We start from the raw sequence: 16,475 nt of genomic DNA on the forward strand, positions 1-16,475 counted from the left end.
TAGTCCGAGTTGACTGTAGCAATTGCTTCACTTGCTACACCCTGGATCCGCTCCTGCACAGTGACAAATTATCTCTTTCAGGATACCTCGTTTTGGACATTTTTATGCTTTAATAAAAAAATTCCATCCTATTACTTTGTTAAATCCTATTATTTGATTAAGACTCTCACCCATCGACGGCCATTGTTATATAAAATAAAATAATCTCAAATCAATTTTTAAAAAAATCAACAACCAGCAAGAAAGTTAACTGACTTGAAGCGTTTTTAAGTAAAACTTCCAACAACTAAAGCATAAAATTAAAACTAAAAACTAAATCAAGAACTCACCAATCTCAGTTTGGTTCATCGCAGATTTCGGTTGGTAGTTTTTCATTATTGGAAACCAGCTCAAACATTTTATTGATTTAATGGGTTTTTGCCTTTTCACTTTCTATAGTTTGCTGTTGCACGACTCAGTTTTAAATTCTTAACGTGCTGGTTTCTATCAGTTTGAGAAAAACTGTAGAATTCAACACTTGTTTTGTCGATCAACCAGCAACTCACATAACGATCGCAGAAAAGAGCTTTTTCAATAAAAAAAATGGAGATACTAGAGGAAGAAATGTACCGGTACGTCATCTACTTTTGTTCTACTCTTGTTATTTGTTACCTGATTTTTCAACAATTTTAGTTTCATAGTTAGAAAAGCCGGGGAAAAAAGAGGAAAATATGACTTTACGGAAGTGAATAACAAATACAGGAAGAAGTGAATACATGAATAATAACAAAGTTCGTAACTGAATAACAGATCTTGAATATGAAAAGTTTAATACCAGAAACCATATATCAGAAATCAGATTAATAACCCTTTTGAAAAACCACTCAACTTTTAAACTGCCATAAATACAGTTAAGAAAATAAAAGAAAACATATATAATATGACTTTGGTCCCTTTTGAAAACACGTCTTTCAATTAAAAATTCATCTTTCAATTAAAAGCTTCAAAGTGCTTCGTATTGGACTTCATAACTGTTCTTTAACCTACTGCTTCGTTAATCATTATTTCAAAACAATGCCACAAGTCCTATTTTCTGCAGATCACAATCGTGCAGGTACTGCTGTATTATTGAGAATTGCTTAAGTTTCTTTTAAAATAGTTGCTTTAGGAAAGATGGATCATTGGCATCTTTTTTGTTCATAAAGTGCAGAGACCCCGTGAGTTAAGTCACTTTAACTGTCAATAAAATGTATTCCATCAAAAGGAAGTTTACTAGGATGGTAGTATAGTTTCAGTGACTAAGAGGGTTCCTGAAATATCTGGTATAAAACGGTTTATTTCACTTCTAAAACTGCTCTAATTTATTTTGAAGCAGCACCTATTTCTATGTACTTGTTTATTAACTGCGAAAATAGTTTGCTGACAAATTTAAGAGCGTTTTACTAAAATTTATCATCGCAATTAATGGACTTCTTTTTCGTAGAACGGCTTTAAAAGACGAAGTTGTCATGGAAAACGAGTCGGACGATGTAAAGGGTAATAAAATATTTTTAACATTTCGTCAGGTTAGAATTATTTTGTTCTATCTCCCATTTTAAACGTTGAAAGAAAGTTTTTGATTTTTTTCTATAAGTAAAAATTATTTATAATTTTACTATTATCTTTTTAAGAAATAATAACTTATTCTTTAAATAATTTATATTTAAAGAAACTATTTATAAAAAAAAGTTTTTAAATAAAATGTATTTTAAAAGTAATCATTACTTAGTAAAATTAACAATTCATTTTCTCCCATTGTTTAAAACTGGAGATAGAACAAAATAGTTCTAACCTGACGATTTCCCATTTCAGACAGATTTTCGTTTTTCAAAAAAAAAAACCCTCTCTTATAGTTGAAAAGTTTCCACAAGATGTGTTTACAACGCTTGCTGATTTGTTGACCTATGATTGGCAAAAGTTTGCTCGATGTCTTTCGATTGATGACTCAGCAATCGATAATGTAAAAGAAGAATTTGAAACGACGAGAGAACAAACTTTGCAAATACTGAACCAATGGCGTAAAGATAATCCATCAAAAAAGTGGCGAGATGTGAAAAGAGGATTACTTTTTTGCAAGCGTAAAGATTTGATCAGCGAATGCGAACGAAGTAGGTATTTTGAGCTTGATAATTTTTGTGCCGCTGTTGCATGCCGATGTTCTCCTGCGGCCCCTGAATATTTATTAGAGATAAAAAAAAAATACAAAATATACAATAAAAGTAAAAGCACTGCAGAAGATTAAAAGATTTTTTACCTGACACAAACATTTTTGAAAAGGACAAACTTTCCTTAATTTATTTAGCAAATTTGTCACAAAACTTCGGTCCTTTTTATCTGCAAAATCATTTAGCAATTTTGCGGATTAAATTCACACTTGAATTAAGTTCAAAAAATTAGCTATTTATTGATTTGTTAATTACATTGTAAATACATTGTTAATTAAAACGTTTAATTACTTAGTTTACAATATTACTTAAAGTATGAAATTAAAGTTGAATGTGATTCGCTATCTTGAGTTTTTTTGCAACGCTCCTGCATTGCACGATTATAACTTCCCACCCTACCCCAAAGGATAATACTGCATAAAACGAAGAAAAGTTTTTTTCAACATTTTAAAAATACTTATTTAAGAAAATTGATTTCGATTTCGAAAATATAACTGCATTGCGACAGGTTCTCAAATTAAAAATCAAAATATTCCTCTGGGAGTATTTTACATGTAAAATGCTTTTTCTAAAAAAACTGCAATTGCTTTAAATAGCGTTTACAAATGGAATTACTTAATAATAAAACATACTTAAAGACAGAATAATTCATCATCATAATAGCAAGCGTATTAAATATCAGCAGATAGTGACAATTTTTTTCATAGATATCGTTGATTTAATCGTCATTTAAGTCTTAGATAAAATTTATTATGTTTTTCCTATAAAAAAAAAAAAAAAAGAGGAATGCGAAATGCCGTTCAAAAAATAACTTCTAAACATTCCTCAGAAAATGTCACCGTGCAGTTAAATATGAAAAGTTCTTGTCTTTTAGAGTTAATATCCCGACACTCCATTTTCGGTATCCTACCGCCGACAAAAACCTTCTTTTCACGTGACGATGAACTAAATCAAATTCATAAATACGTGTGCCAAACAAACGATTCGGGTAAATCAATCACGATTTTAACTGGAATGTCTGGAATTGGAAAGACTCAGCTCTCTAGAAAGTATGCAGCATTTTATAACGACCATTTTGAACGTATTGTATGGGTGGATGCAGCATTTGATAAAATACAAGTTTCTATGACTAATCTCTGTCACCAACTAGGGTTAAGCGTAAGAGATTCTCAAGGCGATCCGTTCGATATTGAAGTAGTTTCTAGAAAAATACATCACTATTTTGAAAGAGAAAAAACGCTTTACATTTTCGACAACGTCGACGATGAGAGTGTGAAGAATTTTGAAAAATACGTATCAAACAAAAAAAATGCATTTACTTTGGTAACATCGCAATGGAAATCATGGTCTAAAGATGTTAATCAAGTGCAAATTAACTCTTTCTCTCCTCAAGATGCGTTACTTTTCGCAAAAAGAAATATTAAACAAATATTAACAAAAGATGACGAAAAACTAAAAGAAATAACCAAAGTGCTTCAATATCATCCACTCGCCATTAATCAAGCCATTCTCTATATAAACAACAACAGCGTTTCTTTGCAGGAATATTTAGATCTTTTTCGATCATATCCTTTCGAAATGCTGGAGGAAGGTATCCCCACTGAAGTGGAAACAAAATTTATTATAACATCAATTAGCTTAGTATTAAACAAAATAGAGAAATCGAATGAAAAATCAGTGGAAATTTTAAACCATTTATCGTATTGCGACGGTCAACACATTACAAAAAAGTTTATTCACGGCATTTCAAAACACCTGAAAATAAACGAAGAGCTTTTGATAAATCGAGCAATAAGTTTACTAGTAAGTTACTCGTTGCTTGATCGTTTCGACGATGACAATGATAGGTACGCGATGCACGAAATGACGCAGTTAGCAAGTAAATGTTATCAAAAACGCAAAGAAATAACAGAAATATGCAACGAAAACATCGCCCGTTTTCTAAAATTAGAGTTGGAAGTAGTAAAGGAACACGTTGACGATGGGAAGCACTTCTATAACCATTTCATCCATATGTTTCGTATTAATAAACCAAAAATGTGTGAAATGTTCCATCAACAGAGTTGGAGTATCCAAAGTTTCTTATCAAACAAAGGTTTCTTTCAAGAAGCAATAAACATTCTCGATGCCATTGATAAGCATAACATAAAATCTTATGGAACTGAAAATAAAATAACTTTAGATACAAAAAATAATATAGCAATCTGTTTGAAGAATATGGGAAAATATAATGAAGCTTTAGTAATTTATTATCAAGTTGATAAAATACAAACGGATATTTTAGGTATCAATCATCCATCAACATTGAATACAAAAAATAATATAGCAGTCTGTTTGTGTAATATGGGAAAATATAATGAAGCTTTAGAAATTTATTATCAAGTTGATAAAATACAAACGAATTTTTTAGGTATCAATCAACCATCAACATTGGATACAAAAAATAATATAGCAATCTGTTTGAGTGTTATGGGAAAATATAATGAAGCTTTAGAAATTTATTATCAAGTTGATAAAATACGAACGGATATTTCAGGTATCAATCATCCATCAACATTGGCTACAAAAAGTAATATAGCAGTCTGTTTGAAGAATATAGGAAAATATAATAAAGCTTTAGAAATTTATTATCAAGTTGATAAAATACAAACGGATATTTTAGGTATCAATCATCCATCAACATTGACTACAAAAAATAATCTAGCACTCTGTTTGAGTGATATGGGAAAATATAATGAAGCTTTAGAAATTTATTATCAAGTTGATAAAATACAAACGAATTTTTTAGGTATCAATCAACCATCAACATTGGATACAAAAAATAATATAGCAATCTGTTTGAGTGTTATGGGAAAATATAATGAAGCTTTAGAAATTTATTATCAAGTTGATAAAATACGAACGGATATTTCAGGTATCAATCATCCATCAACATTGGCTACAAAAAGTAATATAGCAGTCTGTTTGAAGAATATAGGAAAATATAATAAAGCTTTAGAAATTTATTATCAAGTTGATAAAATACAAACGGATATTTTAGGTATCAATCATCCATCAACATTGACTACAAAAAATAATCTAGCACTCTGTTTGAGTGATATGGGAAAATATAATGAAGCTTTAGAAATTTATTATCAAGTTGATAAAATAAAAACGGGTATTTTAGGTATCAATCATCCATCAACATTGGCTACAAAAAATAATATAGCAAACTGTTTGAATGATATGGGAAAATATAATGAAGCTTTAGAAATTTATTATCAAGTTGATAAAATACAAATGGATATTTTAGGTATCAATAATCCATCAACATTGGCTACAAAAAATAATATAGCAAACTGTTTGAGTCGAATGGGAAAATATAATGAAGCTTTAGAAATTTATTATCAAGTTGATAATATACAAACGGATATTTTAGGTATCAATCATCCATCAACATTGGTTACAAAAAATAATATAGCAAACTGTTTGAATGATATGAAACAACTAGAAATTGAAGTTTTCAAAGATATGAAATGAAAGATAGAAAATGAAAAATCGAAGTTGTCAACTATTTTAATCGTTTTCCTAAATTTCGATTAATGTTAATTTATTAGAAATATGTAAATAATGTTTAGTAGTTATAATAAAGTAGTTAAATAATGTTTAAATGATATTTATTAGAAATATGTAAATAAGTTTTTATGATTTTTACATCTTTTTTTTAACGGAAGTTCTTTATCCAATTTACGATAAAAAGTTTGAAGATGATAGAAGTTGTAACAAAGTAAAGTTATGAAGGAGGAACCCATAAAAAAAAAAAGACTTTGTATTAAGTTAATGAAATCTTTATTGAGTTAATGAAGGAAATTATTAAATGCAAATGAATGAAAACTTTTTCGAAAGAGTGTAAAGTTAAAAATTATTTTTTTACAGCCGGAAAATTAGAAACGTGAAATTTCAGAAAAAAAAGACCCTTGGGAGAAGTTTTAAATAAAATTCGAATGATGTTTTATGTAAAAGTGAAATAAAAAGTTAAAAGTTCTATAGTTTTTTTATAACTTTGTTAAACTATTAAATTTTTTATTTCGTTAGCAAGTAAATTGTCGTAACTCACAATAATGTCATAATTAATTATAACTAATTACTTTTCTCATTATTAAACTTTGCGTTAAATAAGAATGAGACTGGCAAAATTAATTGCTCTTTAAGTCAGATGTGCTCGTATGTGACTGTTAATATCAGAATTAACAGAAAAAAATGCGTGCAAACTTTTACTTGGCGTGTACATTTGTATACGTTTAGTAAAAATTAAATTCGATTACAATCGTTTTACAAAGCATTCAAGCATATGCACATCCGTACGCACAAAACAGAAAAAGTTTAAAAAACACACTCATACAAAAACAATTTTTTTGAAGAAACTTTCTTAAGAAATGTTACTCAGAAAAAAAATTTACTAGAAGTGTAAATTAGTGGTATAGTTTAGAATTTCAAATTAAAAGTATAAATTAGCAGTTTAAATAAGAATTTATTTAACTATAATTTAATTCGAAATTCTAAGAAATTGAAATTAGAAACTTAAAATGGAAGTATAAAAAAAAAAGTTAAAAGTGAAATTTAAAGAAGCACTTGATAGAAGAAGTCAATAGAAATAAGTTATAGCAGATATTTAAAGAAGAAATGTAAATTAGAAATTTGAACTTAAAATTTCAAGTAAAATTTCAACAGTAAATTTTTAATTAGAAATTTTAATTAAAAATTTAATTTAGAAATTTAATTTAGAAATTTAATTTAGAAATTTAATTTAGAAATTTAATTTAGAAATTTAATTTAGAAATTTAATTTAGAAATTTAATTTAGAAATTTAATTTAGAAATTTAATTTAGAAATTTAATTTAGAAATTTAATTTAGAAATTTAATTTAGAAATTTAATTTAGAAATTTAATTTAGAAATTTAATGATAATACGCTTAAGTAATGTAAAATTCTAAATTGTTTAAGTAATTTAAATAAAAAATTTTAGTAATTTAAATTATAAACTTGAATAAGAAATTAATTTAGAAATTTAAACCAGAAGCATTAATTAGAAACTTATATTAGATATAGTTTCAGATTTTAATTAGAAAGTTAAATTAATATAAGTTAGATTAACAAAGTTAGAAATTTAAATTAGAATTTTAAAATAAAATTCTATACTTAATAATGATGTTTAAACTTAAATGTTAAAAGATTTTTTAATTAGAAAGTAAAATTTTAATTTTAATAAGAAATTTCAACCAGAAATCAGAAGTTTAAATTTGAAATTTAAACAATTATTTTAATTTAGAAGTTCAAATTTAAAAAAACTAAAGAAAAAGATTAAATTAGAAATTTGTAACTGAATTTTAAACTTGAAATTTAAATTCGAAGCTTATTCTAGATATTAAATTAAAAAATCAAACTAGAAACTTAAACTAGAAATTTAAATTAGAAATTTAAATAAGAGGATTAAGGTAAAGTTTTGAATGAAGCGTATTTTATTTTAATTAACTTAGATAATTAGAAACTTATGTAAGAAATTATAATAGAAACTCAATCTAGAAAGTTAAACTAGAAATATTAATTAGAAAGTTACATTAGCAAACTAATTAGAAATAACAACGTGAGAATCAGAAAGTTTTATTTGAATCTTTAGTTCAAGACTTTAAATAAGTAACTTTAGTTAGAAAATAAATTAGAAATTCAAACTAAAAATTTAAACTAGAAAATTAAATAAATTATTTATATTAAAAATGTAAATACAAATATTTAATTAGAAATTTACATCAAAAAAGTCGAATTATGAGTTTAAATTATGAATTTAAATTAGAACATCATATTTAACATTTTAACAATTTAGGAACCTAAATTAAAAAAAAAAAAGGAAGTTAAATAAGTAAAAAGTTGAAATTACAATTTCATGTTAGATATATAAATTAGAAATAAAAAATATAGTTTTAAATTATAAATCCAAATTTCGAGACGATCTCCTCCCCTCCTGTTTGGACATGGCTTCTAAAATCAATACTTTGTTGTTTTACATTTAACCCCACTATGCCGTCGCTAATTGACTTGCACTTGTTACGTTGGGGTTCATACGGAATCCATACGGAAAATTATTATGGTTTTAATAAAGTAATTCGTTGTTTAAAAAGATTAACAAAGATAATTTTATTCTGTTTTACCAAAAATAGTACATTACTTTATTATTAAAAAAAAAAAATCTAAACACACACATATACATATATATATATATATATATATATATATATATATATATATATATATATATATATATATATATATGCATGTATGGTTAAATTTGCACAGTGTTCACAAAGAATTTTGCTGTGTGTAGCATACAAAGTTATTACATTTATCACAAGTACTTAGAACTTTTTTATCAAGTGATCTAACACAGAGCTTGCATCTACCTCATTTCCTTTTCACACCAAAATTACTATTATCTTTTGCTTTATTTTCATCAATGCTTCTTTTTGTGTTATTTTGTGGATCGTTGAACGACAATGAAGAACTTAATTCAACATTTCATGATGAAATATTTGCAAGTGACTTGCAAATAGAATCGTATAAGTTTGAAGACAAATTTGGAAGTAACAGTCTTGACTGGAGCTGGTTTGCTACCTGAGATTTACCGAGTTCTTTTAAAAACAATAGAGTATTGCTATATTTATAATTACCTGCGGGTCATTCTCTTAATAGAAAAAGTAGAGACGATTTGGTCAAGAGTATCTGCTCCCCCTTTCGTTGACTTATAGTTCAGAATTATCTGTGGTTTTTTGTCAGAGCAGTTCAATAACTCTGCATCACGATGATTGCTACTCAGCAGAACGACTGACTTTCCTTTCTTTGTGACATATGAGACTAAAAATAATTGTTCTTGGTGACCAAACAATAATGAGTAGACTTCTCGTGTTCGAGCAGGTAAAAAATCTGTAGGAATTTTTTTTTATTTTTGCGCATCGTTCCAACTAGACTTAATTTTTTCTCCAAAAGTTCTTGTGCAAGTGTTACTGATGTGAAAAAGTTGTCCAGTGTAACATTTCTTCCAGATCCTTTTATGACTTCAACTAGATCATGTACTACTCGTTGCCCTTGATTTCTTTCTGGGCCATCCCCATGAACACCACCAGTATAAATATTTGCATTCAAGACATAGCCGGAACTAGAATCACACAATAACCATAGCTTTATCCCATATTTAGCTCGTTTGGGTTTTATATATTGTCTAAAGGAACAACGTCCACAAAAAGGAACCAGCTGTTCATCAACAGTAACATTTTTATATGGTCTAAAACTATTTGAAAGTGTTTGTACCCAAATGTCAAAAACCTCACGAATAGGTGTCATTGCTGCGTCTTAATAATCAAGTTGCTTTGTCGTCAAATCTCAAAACTCTTGAAATGGTATGAAAATGCTCACAACTCAACTTTTAGAATTGTTTAGTCTTTGTTTTTGCCATTTTTGTCATTTCATTACTTTTTGGGAACTTATAAACATTTGTTGTATTGCTAACTTCCACTTCAGTTTCAACTATTTCATTAGTTTTACCTGGACTTATTTCCCCAGCTCTATCATTATGTATATTTCCTCTTTCTAATACCTGATTTTTATAACTTATTCTCCCTTGAATATTTGTACCATAAATGCTGCTAGTGCCTCTAACTCCACCACCAGCTCTACATCTTCTAGCTCCTAATACTGGTGTTGACTTATTCTCTACTTTTGAAATTGTAGGAGTATCTACTTGAAAATCAGCATCATCTGCTAATTTAGTATATTCTGAGCTGTCTGTTGTTACTTCAACAACTTCTTCTTCCTCTTCATCATCATCAGATGTTAACTCTTCTTCACTTGATGGATCTCTATCAAGTGATGCAAACAATAGTTCCTGAGCCTGTTCAGCAGTGTATCCAATACAAACGCTTTTTTTATTTTCAGCCATAACCCTGTATTAAAGCCGATGTCGGGCCGAGCTCGGCTGCCGACATCGGACCGCCATCGTTTTTGTCCGTACGGATCGATGTCGGCCCGACATCGGCTAGCCGCCCAAACTATCTCGATGCATAGGCTACCTGATGTTGAGCCGACGCGATACCGCTTATACCATACTTAATTAATATTTTATATTACTAAATTTAGTAATATAAAATATTATTGCTTAAGTATGAATATTTCCGTTGTTTTCTGTTGTAAAAACAGAAAAGCAGCGTCGCTCAAGCGTTTCTGTTATAAAAATCAATTTTAAAATGTTATTTCTTAAGTAATAATATTTTGAAATTGTTTTTTATAATAGGTAATATGTTAAATTTTTATTTATAAATAGTGTAACTATCTATAAATATTACTTATATTTTTATAATATATTATTATAAATATTACTCAAGTAATAATATTTGAAAGTTGTTTTTTATAATAGGTAATATGTAAATTTTTTATTTATAAATAGTGACGTATGTAAGCAACTGAAATCAGTTTTTTGTAAGTTGAAAGGTAAGCCTAAGTTAAACGTTACCATGTAAAAGATATTTACGAAAAAAAGGATTAGGCAACTAAAATATATACAAAACACATATAAATCAAAATTAAATATATTTTTAAAACAAATTAATTTGAATCTGTCGAATCATCAAATAAATTGGATTGGCTAAACATCCGATGTTTTCTGGGCATTGGTCTTTGTAATTCATATGAATTACGAAGACCAATGTGTGCAGCATCTAAAAAATAGTATAAAATTTAATTTTGACATATCAATAATTACAATACAGTATATATAGGGTAGTTAAGTTACTGATAAACAACTTTTATTAAAGGTGACATTATTGTTATTGATGGTGCAATTAATGAAGTGTATGCACTTCCAGCCGATATAGACTTCCAGCTGGAAGAGTATACCTTTTTATATAATTACTAATTAAATAAAAAGTTACTTTGGCATTTTGGATCAGGATGTGCACTGTCACAACCATTTGTATCCATAGCATTATTCAATTGTATTCAACAGCCCCTATAAAAATTTATATATGTATATATATAATACATATATATATATATAATATATATATCTATATAATATATATATATATATATATATATATATATATATATATATATATATATATATATATATATATATATATATATATATATATATATATATATATATATATATATATATATATATATATATATATATATATATATATATATATATATATATATATATATATATATATATATATAGAGAGAGAGAGAGAGAGAGAGAGAGAGAGATGTATCACTAATTAAATAAAGTTACCTTGGCATTTTGGATCAGAATGTGCACTGTCATAAGCATTTGCATCCTTGGCATTGCTTAACTCCTTGCATTTAACTGACCCTATAATATATATATATATATATATATATATATATATATATATATATATACATACATACATACACACACACATATAAATCAATAATATTATTCATCTAAGAAAGAATTACTTTTTAAATATTTTGGATCAGTTTGCGTAGCCTCTTTTTTATTGATGGTTGTGTGTTTTGATCCACCACATTCAAAAGCACCCAAATAAATTGGTTTTATCTATCTTTAAATGCCATCCCATCACAATTTATAGAAAACATTGGAAAAACTCTAACCAAGGATTCATACATACATATATAAATACAGAGAAAGTTGCAGATTAAGACTGTTCAGAGCCTGGGGCTATTTTTAGAGACCCCCCTCTGTTATATATAGCTTCTTTTTTTTTTGAAGTAATGGTTTTAAATAACAATTGTAAAAATAATATATCATAAATATTTATACTTTTAGGATCTTTAAGATTTCACCTAGCAGCCTTGCCACCATCCTTAGCATTATGCAAAAATTGTATGATGCGCAACTCAACAACATTTCGAGTTTCATTTAGAAATTTAGTCCAAATACAGTCCTTTAGAAATTTCTCCAACTTCACTGGAAGTTTTAACTTTTAATTTTTTCCACTTCTGAACCCATGCAATCTTCTTCATTTAAATATAAATCACTATCTGAATAATTTAAATTATTTTCATTGTTATTAAAACAAACATCAGATATAGAGAAATTGATAGGGAATAGGTTATCACTGTCAACTTGTGTACTACAATTTTTGTCTAAATGAAATATTAAATTACACTATAGCTATATAGTATAAAGTAAACTATTACAATTACAAAAAGATTAGATAAGCTACAACATTATACTTTTATATCATCAACCTTAAATGATATCAAACTTTCTTATAACGATATAAAACTTAGATTTTCTGTATCTTTATACCAAAGTGTCAGATTATTTATAGATAAATTATTTATATTTTTATTACCATTTTTATTGATATTATTAAATAATTATTTAATAATATTTACCAAGAATTTTTCTAAAAAACAATGACAATTTCAAACTTGCCCTTTGCCTATCAGAACGATTTGATGCCATTAATAAAATATAGAGCCAGTTTATATAAATATAAATATAAGTACAAATTAAGAAATATAATAACTTATGCTAAAATTAAAATGCTACAAAACAGACTGTCGAAGAAAAAAAAAGTGGTTTCACTAATTTATTACTGCTCTGTTCTTTAAGAATATTAAGCAAGATTATTATTTAATACTGTTATATTTTAATGGTACTTAATAGTACCATTAAAACTTAACAGTATTAAATAATAATATCAATATATTTAGATTTATTTTGACAACAATTCTACATATTAACAGTGTTAATAAAATCAAGATTATTAATATTTATCAATAATCTTGAGTGTTATTAATAATCTTGATTTATATACCATTAAACTAATGGTATATAAATTTTGATTTAAATATTGATTTATAAATAAAGAAAAAAAATTTATTACTTTTAAATACTAACTGATATTATTAAATAAAATTAATTTACAAAGTAAAAGTATCAACTTTTTTATGCATTAAAAAATGTTGTCAGAATTTCGCCATTCAGAACTTCGCCATTCATTGAAGTATGCTGCCATTTTTAAAATTTAATTGAAACTTGTTCGGTTTTTTATTAAAATGTATCATTGAAATAAAAAACAGAACCCAATCGGCTGAACGTCGGCTGAACGTCGGCTGAATGTCTGTTAGCCTATTGTCGGCGAACAGACATATAACCGACGTTCAGCCGATATTGTTTTGTTGAAAACAGTGTAGCCGATGTTGAACCGATGTAACTAGCTCAGCCCGAGCTTGGCCCGACGTCGGCCTTAACACAGGGAAGTTCTACCATTTGTTATGAAATCTAAATTTAACTAATTTATCTAAAAACATCAAAGAAAAAGATTGAGTTACAAATAAAAAAAGTAAAAACAGTTTTTAAAAGCATAAGTTATGAAAAACAATTAAGTTTATATGAAAAACTATGTTGGGGTCCATATGGACCCCAACATCATTGATGCATATTTTGAAAATAACTAAAAAAAGGAAGCAATGTTCGAAAAATATTTTTTTGGTCTTTGTACATCTTCTGATATTTAACAGATACATAAAATTTTGAAAAAAAATATGAACTACATAAATATATAATGCAAAAATAAACTACTCGTGGGGTCATTTTGGACCCCAACATAATAGTAGGGTTAACTTGGGTTCAAATTTCTTTAAAAAAGATTTTCTTGTTTAAGAGTGACAACCATTTAAAGTTATTTAAGGGGGTAAAAAAAATGGGAAATTTAAACTTTTAATGGTCGACCTCCTAATCCGCAGAGGAACTTTGATCTAATTTAAGAAAGAATAGTAGTTCAAGGTTGAGGGCAGTTAGAGATTAGCTCCAATAACTTTTTGCAAGTCATCCATATTTGACACTAATATCAACATACTAGAAAATTGAGTTTGCCTCATGCCTCTTAGTTACCTCTCATTTTATTTATCTTGAACAACAAAGTTGCTGAGCACTCCCCTAAAAAACGTCATTTCTCCGCTGATCCTCAGTAAAAAAAACTTGTTTTTTACATTTTTGAAATGAGAAAATGTTTCCCAATGCTTACTTTGAAAAATAATTCTGAGGACGTGATGCAAGATATTAGAGTATGTTTCTACGCACCATGCTTAGTAGACTTAGTTACTTGTTTAAACTTTCTTTGAACTTTTGAGCGATCTTTTTATCGGATCTCAGATTGATGTTATTTATATTATTAGTAATATTAATAGTATTAATTAATATTATTAATGTCATTTAAAAAAATTTTAATTGTGAAAATTTAAACATTTAATGCTAAAGTAAAAAAATCAGTCGCAAAAAATCTTTATTTTTTGTAGTCAATTAGTTAAACTCAAGTTACAAAGATTTGAAGGTAAAAGCAAAATTTATAAAAACACGAGATTTTTAATACTGCAAAGTGTTTACACGCATCAAGCGCACTTCCCAGCTAGCACACTTACGTTGGGCCAACGTATGTAAAACCATCGCGAACGTCGGCTGTTTTTTCCAATGCAAAACCAACGTTGATCCAATGTCATATGTTTAATGATGAAATTAATACCGACGGAAGTAAAAACAACTGGAAAATTTACATTGGTCCAACGTATGTTTTTACATCGCAAAAAGTTAATAACTTTTACGATGTAAATCCAACGTTGATCCAATGTATTTAAATTGACTTTGGTTCAACCAACGTTGAATAAATGTATGTTTTTACATTGCAAAAAGTTTATTGTTTTTACGATCTAAACCCAACGTTGATCCAATGTAATATATATTGATCGTAAAAACAATAAACATTTTGCGATGTTTTTAAGGGAAATGTTTGTGTTTTTTTTGCTTTGTTTATTAATTTTTTGCCTCTTTTTTGTCAACTTTTTGCGATGTATTTTCATATGGATGATCGACGTTGATCAAATTTATGTTGATCAAATTTAAGTTTTAAAGTCCTTTACTCGTAAAATTAGCTTTTTTCTGTTGCATTCATATATGGATGCAATGTTAATCGAATCTATGTAAAAACATTGCAAAAGATTGTTAGTTTATATATTAATATATATATATATATATATATATATATATATATATATATATATATATATATATATACATAAACCTGCTTTGTAAAAAACAAAAACAAAAACGTAGTTCTATTAAGTACTTAATTTTACATAATATAAATTCTTTTATATACATTCCAGTGTATACTATTCATTTTGACAAGTAATGCGTTTCCCTGTAGGTGCGAAATCCATTAACCTATTTTATTAAGGCTTGGTACAATGTGTTATATTATGAGCAATATGTTATACATTATATTATGTTAATATATTATATTATATTATATTATGAACAAAATGTTATATTCATAGCAGCCGAGAGAAATTTCGGGCCCCGGGGAAGTTTTCTTAAGGGGCCCTCATTATGATCAATTATATACCCAGGACCAAAAGAAGCGTGCTCTGGTCACTGAAAATTAAAAATAAAAGTTAATTAAATCTTTTAAAAGTCAAAACTATTTAAATCTTTTAAAAATTACTTTAAAAAATTATTTGTACACACACGGGGCCCCGGGAATTTTCCCCGTCCACCCCCCCCCCCTCTCGGTGGCCATGGTTACATTATGTACAATGTTATGAAATAAAAAGAACAAATTAATTCAATAATTAACTACGTGCTCTACTTCCTTAAATAGGACGTTAAATTGCTTATAAAGGTAATGTTATTTTTCATAATTAATTCACAATTTTTTTATTATTTTTAATTTAAAGAAAGTTTTTTGTTGGATGAATATTAAACAGTTGATAAAATGGTAATCTATTCATTGAAAAGGGTTAAATTTATTACTTTTTATTATATATATTTTGAATTGAAAAAAATACACCAAATTTTCCAAAGCTACTTTCAATTTTATTATATAATATAACAATTATATTATATTATACAACTTCTTTTTGAAGTTTGCGCACAGGCAGGCACAAATACTTTGTACTTTATATATTATAAAAATAATAATAAAATGTATATTATATTATATTATGTCATATAAATTAAGTTTAATAGATATGATATAAACGTGTCAATAGATATTTTATAGATTTCTCTCTATATATACATGTATATATTATATTTATTAAAAATAATTTCATATAGTTTAATATAGTTTATTAATGTATACTTATAGTCTAACAAATATAATGAGCATTTCTTACACTACAAAGCGTCGGAGAATAAAAAATCAGGTTGAGAAAGATATGAATGATATTTATAATGAAAGCAGAGCCAGTTTTGTTTGTAACCAA

General features: G+C 27.0%; 1 protein-coding gene, 1 long non-coding RNA gene and 2 pseudogenes across 4 annotated transcripts in view; 1 reads left to right on the forward strand and 3 right to left on the reverse strand.

The window, feature by feature from the left end:
- Positions 1 to 5,960, forward strand: part of LOC149876721 (uncharacterized) — a 91,894-nt gene extending 85,934 nt beyond the window's left edge. The window contains exons 1-5 of one of the 3 annotated variants that reach the window (XM_090075032.1): positions 222 to 359; positions 439 to 611; positions 1,463 to 1,515; positions 1,872 to 2,126; positions 3,058 to 5,960. In XM_090075032.1, coding sequence (XP_089931158.1) covers positions 583 to 611; positions 1,463 to 1,515; positions 1,872 to 2,126; positions 3,058 to 5,702 — 2,982 coding nt within the window. In that variant the 5' untranslated portion in view covers positions 222 to 359; positions 439 to 582 and the 3' untranslated portion in view covers positions 5,703 to 5,960. Of the gene's footprint in view, positions 1 to 221; positions 360 to 438; positions 612 to 1,462; positions 1,516 to 1,871; positions 2,127 to 3,057 lie in introns of those variants that run through there. The other 2 variants (XM_090075034.1, XM_090075031.1) reach the window with 2 other exon arrangements.
- The window catches only part of LOC149876693 (uncharacterized), a 615,724-nt pseudogene that overhangs the window by 562,112 nt on the left and 37,137 nt on the right, over positions 1 to 16,475 (reverse strand).
- The window catches only part of LOC149876724 (uncharacterized), a 316,490-nt gene that overhangs the window by 51,951 nt on the left and 248,064 nt on the right, over positions 1 to 16,475 (reverse strand). The window lies entirely within an intron of this gene.
- LOC149876727 (uncharacterized) lies at positions 10,812 to 14,113 on the reverse strand (annotated as a pseudogene).

The sequence above is a fragment of the Hydra viridissima genome, unplaced genomic scaffold, assembly GCF_058129835.1.
Source record: "Hydra viridissima isolate aposymbiotic clone 2 unplaced genomic scaffold, HvirCarnegie_v1 scaffold_18, whole genome shotgun sequence".
NCBI classification, from domain to species: domain Eukaryota; kingdom Metazoa; phylum Cnidaria; class Hydrozoa; order Anthoathecata; family Hydridae; genus Hydra; species Hydra viridissima.